Source organism: Salvelinus namaycush, chromosome 17 (genome assembly GCF_016432855.1).
Source record: "Salvelinus namaycush isolate Seneca chromosome 17, SaNama_1.0, whole genome shotgun sequence".
NCBI lineage: Eukaryota > Metazoa > Chordata > Actinopteri > Salmoniformes > Salmonidae > Salvelinus > Salvelinus namaycush.
The window spans coordinates 10,886,511-10,895,782 of NC_052323.1; the positions used below are offsets into that span (position 1 = coordinate 10,886,511).

The following is a 9,272-nucleotide window of genomic DNA, read 5'->3' on the forward strand; positions in this document are numbered from 1 at the left end:
GACACAGGAAAGCATTATTTAGGCTATAAGCTATTCAAAAAGGGCATTCAAGAGAGTCATTGACATTTGAAAGCACTTTCAGAGGAGAGAGGATCATTTATTTTTGACCTTCAATTTAGTTTTTTCTCAGTTCTGATTTTCTCTTTTTCTTGTTTTCTCTCTTCAGTGAAGTGACCACCAGGGAAGCTTAAAAAGAGAGAGGGTGGAATTGCGGGCGCTGTGTGTGTGTGTGTGTGTGTGTGTGTGTGTGTGTGTGTGTGCGGGACGAGACCATGCTCGGGTGTGAGGGAGGGGCAGGGCTGCGGAGGTGGCTGACCCTGGTCACAGGGCTGCTGGAGTGCCTTTGTTTTGCTGGGGCCGTGTTCGGCTGGGCCTCCCTGGTGTTCGTCCTGAAGACAGAAGGCTACTTCAGCTACCTGTGTGTCAACATCCCCGGGGTCAATGGAATGCAATTCCTAGGTCAGTGACTGAGACGCCTCACCGTCCGGTTTGGAGCACATTCTCAAATTTAGCATTTTTGGGGAGAAATTCACAGGAGAGCGTACAATACAAATACATATCTCATGCACACACACACACCTGTCCATACTGACAGCTCTCTGACTGCCTGTGTGTGTGCGCGTGTGTTTCAGACTGCAGTGGTCAGGATGAACAGTTCTCCCTCATCTTCACCATCGCTTCCTTCATGCCCAACTTTCTACTGCTGCCCAATGGCTTCCTGTTCGACCGTTTCGGCACCATGGCAGCCAGGCTGCTGGGAATGTAAGTCTTTTTTTTGTATAAACATATTATAAAGCATCACTAAGCTGCACAGGGTTCATAACCTATATTCAACCATGATTGATAGTTAGATGTCAATTGTAGTAACGATAACAATCTGGCAAGAGACAACTGACAGAGAGAATGTAAACAGTTAAATGCAGTGTTGTCACTAAAACACGGTACTGAATACAGCTACACGAGTCTTGTCTTATCTTAACTTGAGGCTGTAACTTGACCTTTCACGCAAATCTTCCATTGATCTCAACCACTAATTTGCGCCCAGCCTTGAGTTGCCCGCAAGGATTTGGCCTTACGTGAAGACAGTATACTATAAAGTCTTGTTAAATGTTAACGAATCTGTTCAAAAGTTAATGAGGCTTTAGTTAGTGCCTAATCTCATGGAAGTTGAGATTTCTTTGCGTCTAGTCTGTGCTACCTAATGTGACTGATTTCATGGCTGTTGGACAGTGACCGTCAAAGAAAGACACAGATCTATGAAGCACCACATCAGCTGTTATTGCCTTAGCCATAACAGAGAGCCCTCTGTCTGTCTCTCTCTTTACCACTCTCTCCAACAGTTTCTCTCCGTCCCTGTCTATCGTTCTCCCTGGTTTTGGTATCTAAGTGACGGTATAAAGCATGTGTGTGTACTCTCCAGTGCTAAGTCACTCGTTCTCTGGCTGTCACATCCTGTTATTTCCCTTGGAGGGGTTCCCATGTCTGTTCGCATTATGTGGAGTGAGCTCTGGGAAGAGCAAGGGAAAGGCACAGTGTGTGTGTGTGTTTGTGTTAGTGAAAGAGAGAGAGAGAGAGAGAGAGTAGGCAGAAGGACATGAGAGATATAGTGACTGAAAAGAGAGCCCAAGGGAAAGTGGTGGGGCGGGGGTGTGAGTTGTCTGGGCTTCTAGTTTCTTGTTTGAGTAGATCGGACTCGGTGCTTAGTTATCCAAGAGACGGTGCAAGGCAGAGCCAGGGGATGGTGTCTATGTGACAGCCAGAGAACGAGTGCCAGAGGTTAGGAATGGATGGAGAGTGGACGTGCCAAGCAGAGACAGAAAGAGGGAATGTGAAATAAATGGAGAAGTTGTGTAGTAACTAAGAATGAAGTTGGGCAGGGTGGTGTGTGTGTGGGTGTGGGTGTGGGTTCGAGCGCACACCTGGTTGAATTCACATGATGGTTGTGGTCACTTATTCTTATTCTCCAGATCACTGTACACCACTGGTGCCTTGTTTGTGGCCTTTTCAAGTTCAGGTAAAATCCTTGACTTTTCTATAGTGTAATACTATTTGAGAAAAACAGGTTTGATGGCACAGCTTACTCGAACACCATGGAGTTTGATACATTTTTTACAAGATCGTTACACTTTCATCAGCAATTCGCAAGATCTCAAGAGGGATAAGTCTGTTGTTTTTTCTCTTTCAGCTCTGTCCTCTCTCCTCTTCCCGGCGCTGTCCTTCATCGCTGTGGGAGGCATCTTGTTGCTGGTCACCAACATGCAGGTCCGTCCTCTCATATTTATGACCTCCTGAGTAAACATCAGTCATGTACACAGCAGTCCTCAGGGTTCTCTCAGTAAACAAAGAGGACCGTGACGGAGAACATACCCTTGATGTAACCATGGACAACCTTGCCTTGGGCCATACATTTGCTTCCATTTGACCTGGGGGTTTGTCAGTCTGTGGTGTGTACTGATGAGAAACATGAGACACTCAGACACACAGGCCCGGCGAGTTATGTTTCCCCTCTCTGTGACCCCCTGTAGATAGGCAACCTGTTTGGTTCCACTCGCTCCACCGTCATCACCCTTTACAATGGTGCCTTCGACTCCTCCTCTGCCCTCTTCCTCATCATCAAGGTAACATTGTTAAACACACCCGCCCACAGACTATCAGTTGGTAGCTGTCCATGAGTTAATTAAGATGATGATGATGATGATGGTGATTCCATCCCTCGTGTCTCCCTCTAGCTGCTATTTGAGGTTGGGATCTCTCTACGTGCCTCTTTCCTCTTCCTGGCTGCGTGTGGCGTCATCCACCTGGTCAGGACCTTCCTCCTGCTACCCAGAACACACATCCCCTACCCCCCCCCTGAAGGCTACACCTACGGGTAAGAACACATCCCCTACCCCCTCCACAGCACAGCGGCTGGACAGAAAATAGACCCAGGGAAAGAAGGGAATAAATGTCTGCTGAATGTTTGTTGCTCTTAGAAGAAGGTCCAACAAATACTAGAGACCCCCAGCACACCCCCTGGTCTTTCTGGCCTCCCTGTGTGATTCTAACCAGTGCTGCCGTTACTTCCTGTGACAGGATGAAGAGCTGTGGTCAGACCAACACCTTCAGCCCAGAGCAGGCAGCAGCCAACGGCAACATGCAGAGGGATGATGTCACGGAGGAAATGCCTTTTAACAAGGAGAGCACAGAGAATGGTGTGTAGATTTAGGTTACCTTGATATCAGCTCTGCTCGTTCCCTGGTCCCAAATATTCAGGATTAGTTGCCCGTACAGACCTTGTTCACTACAATTACATAATCTTACGTGAATTTGTAACTGATTTGACCTCTCTAACCCCCTACCTCCTCCTCTTCTCAGTGGCTACTTTCTGGGAGTGTTTCCTGTCCAAGTTCTTCATCTGGCACCTGGTGTGGCTTTCCGTCATGCAGCTGAGGCACTACCTGTTCATCGGCACCCTCAACCCCATGCTGCAGAGACTGACCCAGGGAGAACCCTCTCTGGGTACGCACACAATTGTCTATTGACAGGCATTATAGTTCAGTCTTAAACGTTTATAAATATCTTATTGATGTTTAATAAAGTTGACTTAAAGTGTTACCCTTTATTTTAAAGTTACTGTCCATTTTCTCCAGATTTCTATGAAATATGACTTATAATTAATTACAATAATTGTAATTATTTTCCTTCCAATTCTTTTTTTATTAAGTATGTTAAAAAGCAGCTTTTCTGTGTTGGAATGGTGTGGGCGTATAGCGGTCATTAAAAATATTCATGTGAGTAGACTGCTGAATGGCCAGCTCATCCTTCTCAGGTGGATGACATCATCCTCTATTAGGAAATAGCAAGCATTTTTGAAACGGTCTGTTTGAGAAAATAGTTTGAGGTGGTTTTTTTAAAGTGTTTTTTCTCCAATTTATGTTTTGGCCACAAATACGAGTATAGAATGAGTCAACAACATTATTTGGGAATGAGTTAACATAATATTAACTTTAAAAAGGTAGATGTTCCCAGACATTTACTTTAAAGTGCTACCCTTCTCTCTTTTTAAGCACGTCCTTATTCCGCTCTGTTTATCCCTGCAGTGAGCACGTACACCAATGCGTTTGCTGTGACCCAGCTGTGTGGGGTGCTGTGTGCCCCCTGGAACGGCCTCATCATGGACCGACACAAGGGCAAGCCCAGGACCCCCGGTACCAACCTCACCTATACACACTACTACAACCCGCCTACAACACACATGTGAAACCTCACACACTCACACTCCAAACCAAACACACTAAGACTGTTTTTAGACTCGTACCGGCGTCAGATTTGTATTTCTCCAGATTTTGTATATGTTTTTATTACATTTTACTGCAGGAACATTTGGCTTGAAGAGCCTCTGACTTTGCATTACTGCTCGGAGGGAGGTAAGGGAAGTGGTAGTGTCGGAGGTGGCGTAGAAATGCCATGGAGAAGATGGAATTGAATAGAGATTTGCGTCTTTGTGTGTGTGGGTACGTATGTTTGGTGTGTGTACATGTGTTTCTTGTGTGTGTACATACTGTATATGTTTGATGTATGTGTATTTGGTGTGTGTGTGTGTGTGTGTGTGTGTGTGTAGGAGTGAGTGAGAAGGAGGCAGACCTGCGTGCGTCGGTGCTCTCCCTGACCCTGACGGCGCTGCAGTGTGTCCTGTTCTCCATCTGTGCCTCCACCCCCTTCCTCCCCCTCCAGTACCTCACCTTCATCCTGCAGGTCCTCAACCGATCCTTCCTCTATGGAGGCCATGCAGCCTTCATCACTATTGCGTGAGTCACACACACACACACACACACCACACACACACACACACACACACACACACACACACACACACACACACACACACACACACACACACACACACACACACACACACACACACACACACACACACACACACACACCAGTTGTTCGCAATAACAAACATAATGGAACAGGATAAGGGGAGCACGGATAGACGCCAACACCTTCTAGCGTCATACTTTTGTACCGTAGTAACAAATCAATTGAATGATCTCTCTTGCCTCCCTCTCTCTCTCTCTCTGTGTAGTTTTCCTCCCTGTCACTTTGGGAAGCTGTATGGTATGACCATGGCTCTGTCTTCAGTGGTTTCGCTGCTACAGTACCCCTGCTTCATCCTGGTCAAAGGAGCGCTGGGAGGAGACCCACTATACGTGAGTGGAGCTACTGTCGTTAGAATTACCAGATATACTACCTTTACCATTGGCAGTGTCGGGGAAGCTACTTTGACGATACGGTTTAACAAGTTACCAAATACTTCACACTGGAAGAGGTCAAGCTACTCTAAAGCTACCCTTAAGACAAATCTAGTTTACTTTACTGAAGTTACTTTGTGATAAATTATCATATCTAAATGTCATAGACTAGAAATAGCAAGAATAAATCACTCTGGAGTCAGATGTTAACAGAACGTGTAATTTAGCCCAGTGAACACAAAAACTGTTTCAAGTGAGAAGTAGGCAGGTCTGATGCCGAAAAAGAAAGGAAATTCCTACAGTGTTGAGGAGTAGTGAACTACATGTAGTTCAACTAGTCATTTAATTACATTAGTAGCTTGGTGGTAGTTGAACTAAATTCTAATCTAGGTAGTGTTTTCAGTAGCTTGGTGGTAGTTGAACTAAATTCTAATCTAGGTAGTGTTTTCAGTAGCTTGGTGGTAGTTGAACTAAATTCTAATCTAGGTAGTGTTTTCAGTAGCTTGGTGGTAGTTGAACTAAATTCTAATATAGGTAGTGTTTTCAGTAGCTTGGTGGTAGTTGAACTAAATTCTAATCTAGGTAGTGTTTTCAGTAGCTTGGTGGTAGTTGAACTAAATTCTAATCTAGGTAGTGTTTTCAGTAGCTTGGTGGTAGTTGAACTAAATTCTAATCTAGGTAGTGTTTTCAGTAGCTTGGTGTTTGTTGAACTAAATTCTAATATAGGTAGTGTTTTCAGTAGCTTGGTGGTAGTTGAACTACATTCTAATCTAGGTAGTGTTTTCAGTAGCTTGGTGTTTGTTGAACTAAATTCTAATCTAGGTAGTGTTTTCAGTAGCTTGGTGGTAGTTGAACTAATTCTAATCTAGGTCGTTTTCAGTAGTTCATTACTTGTTTGCCATGTAGTGATGTAGCTAACTACTTGAACTACACAGTACTTTTTTGGCTAAAATAAAATATGGGTGAAGTAGGCAAGAATTTCCTTTCTTTTTCGGCATCACACCTGCCTACTTCTCACTTAATACATCGTTTTTGTGTTTAAGAGACTAAATTACACATTCTGTTAACATCTGACTCCAGGGTGATTACACGTTCTGTTAACATCTGACTCCAGGGTGATTACACGTTCTGTTAACATCTGACTCCAGGGTGATTACACGTTCTGTTAACATCTGACTCCAGGGTGATTACACGTTCTGTTAACATCTGACTCCAGGGTGATTACACGTTCTGTTAACATCTGACTCCAGGGTGATTACACGTTCTGTTAACATCTGACTCCAGGGCGATTACACGTTCTGTTAACATCTGACTCCAGGGCGATTACACGTTCTGTTAACATCTGACTCCAGTGTGATTACACGTTCTGTTAACATCTGACTCCAGGGCGATTACACGTTCTGTTAACATCTGACTCCAGGGTGATTACACGTTCTGTTAACATCTGACTCCAGGGTGATTACACGTTCTGTTAACATCTCACTCCAGGGTGATTACACATTCTGTTAACATCTGACTCCAGGGTGATTACACGTTCTGTTAACATCTGACTCCAGGGCGATTACACGTTCTGTTAACATCTGACTCCAGGGTGATTACACGTTCTGTTAACATCTGACTCCAGGGCGATTACACGTTCTGTTAACATCTGACTCCAGGGCGATTACACGTTCTGTTAACATCTGACTCCAGGGCGATTACACGTTCTGTTAACATCTGACTCCAGGGCGATTACACGTTCTGTTAACATCTGACTCCAGGGTGATTACACGTTCTGTTAACATCTGACTCCAGGGCGATTACACGTTCTGTTAACATCTGACTCCAGGGCGATTACACGTTCTGTTAACATCTGACTCCAGGGTGATTACACGTTCTGTTAACATCTGACTCCAGGGTGATTACACGTTCTGTTAACATCTGACTCCAGTGTGATTACACGTTCTGTTAACATCTGACTCCAGGGCGATTACACGTTCTGTTAACATCTGACTCCAGTGTGATTACACGTTCTGTTAACATCTGACTCCAGGGCGATTACACGTTCTGTTAACATCTGACTCCAGGGTGATTACACGTTCTGTTAACATCTGACTCCAGGGTGATTTGTTCTTTCAATTTGTAGTCTATGACATTTCAGATTTAGATATCATAATTAGTAGTTTGGAAGTTAGTGAAGTACTTTTTCAAAATAACTTTAATAAGTAAAGTTTATTTTTCTTAAGGGTAACTTTAGTGACTATGAACTTCTTCCAGTGTGAATTAATTAGTAGCTTCTGAAACTATATTTTCAGAGTAGCTTCCCCGACACTGGTTAGCAACACCGCTACATGGGGCGGCAGGTAGCCTAGTGGTTAGAGCGTTGGACTTGTAACCGTAAAGGTTGCAAGATCGAATCCCCGAGCTGACAAGCTAAAAATCTGTTGTTCTGCTCCTGAATAAGGCAGTTAACCCACTGTTCCTAGGCCGTCATTGAGATAGGAATTTGTTCTTATTGCCTAGTTGTTTTGACTTGCCTAGTTAAATAAAGGTAAAATAAAAATATATATATAAAAAAACATGCCAAACAAGTAATTAACTACTGAAAACACTACCAAGATTTGAATTTATTTCAACGACCTCCAAGCTACTGTCATTAAATGACTAGTTAAACTATATGTAGTTCACTACTCTCCAACACTGGCCATTGGTAGAGCTTTTCAGCTCTACAGTGGAGTTATTGCAGAGTGGATGATCCCATCTCCCTTACCCCACCTCCTCACTCTCTTTCTTCTCTCTCTTCCCTCTACAGGTGAACATAGCTCTGACGTTACTCAGCCTGCTGGCCTTCATCCATCCTGTCTGTGTCTATCTGCATTGTCGTGGCCTGGCAGCCCGGAGGGGTAAACCCAAGGACTCACCTTCCTCTTAGACCAGCTCTAAAAATACTTTCAAACGGTCATTTCAGCCCTCACTCCTCTGTTAAAACACCAGTTTGTATATACACACTCCCCTACATATTTATTTGGACAGTGAAGCTGAAACTTTTATTTGGCTCTATACTCCAGCATTTTGGATTTTAGATCAAATGGTTTATACTGTATTAGGTGACAGCACAGAATGTCGCCTTTTATTCAAGGGTGTTTTCATCATACAGTGCCTTCGGAAAGTACTCAGACCCCTTGACTTTTTTCATCATTTTGTTACATTACAGCCTTATTCTAAAATGGATTAAATCAAATAAAATCCTCATTAATCTACACACAATACCCAATAATGACAAAGTGAAAACAGGTTTTCAGATTTTTTTTGCAAATTTACTACAAAAAAAAACCACATACCTTATTTACATAAGTATTCAGCCCCTTTGCGATGAGACTCGAAATTGAGCTCAGGTGCATCCTGTTTCCATTGATCATCCTTGAGATGTTTCTACAACTTGATTGGAGTCCACCTGTGGTAAATTCAATTGATTGGACATGATTTGGAAATGCACACACCTGTCTATATAAGGTCCCACAGTTGACAGTGCAAAAACCAAGCCATAAGGACAAAGGAATTGTCCGTAGAGCTCCGAGACAGGATTGTGTCGAGGCACAGATCTGGGGAAGGGTACCAAAAACATTTCTGCAGAATTGAAGGTCCCCAAGAACACAGTAGCCTCCATCATTCTTAAATGGAAGATGTTTGGAACCACCAAGACTCTTCCAAGAGCTGGCCGCCCGGCCAAACTGAGCAATCGGGGGAGAAGGGCCTTGGTCAGGGAGGTGACAAAGAACCTGATGGCCACTCTAACAGAGCTCTAGAGTTCCTCAGTGGAGATGCAAGAACCTTCCAGAAGGACAACCATCTCTGCAGCACTCCACCAACCAGGCCTTTATGGTAGAGTGGCCAGATGGAAGCCACTCCTCAGTAAAAGGCACATGACAGCCCGCTTATTTCAGTTTTTAATTTTTACTAAATTAGCAAAATAAATAAAAATAACATTTGCTTTGTCATTGTGGGGTATTGTGTGTAGATTGATGAGGGGGAAAAAAACTATTTAATACATTTTAG

The 9,272-nt window shown here is 43.7% G+C and overlaps 1 protein-coding gene across 1 annotated transcript; it reads left to right on the plus strand.

Annotated features, from left to right (window-relative positions):
• Positions 1 to 272: 272 nt before the first annotated feature.
• On the plus strand, positions 273 to 8,148 carry LOC120061893 (solute carrier family 43 member 3-like). Its single transcript, XM_039011670.1, has 12 exons — positions 273 to 459; positions 633 to 762; positions 1,968 to 2,014; positions 2,186 to 2,262; positions 2,526 to 2,618; positions 2,730 to 2,869; positions 3,049 to 3,191; positions 3,355 to 3,498; positions 4,080 to 4,187; positions 4,601 to 4,787; positions 5,072 to 5,195; positions 8,029 to 8,148. The coding sequence occupies exons 1-12, from the start codon at positions 273 to 275 to the stop codon at positions 8,146 to 8,148; spliced, it is 1,500 nt and encodes a 499-aa protein (XP_038867598.1).
• Positions 8,149 to 9,272: the final 1,124 nt, after the last annotated feature.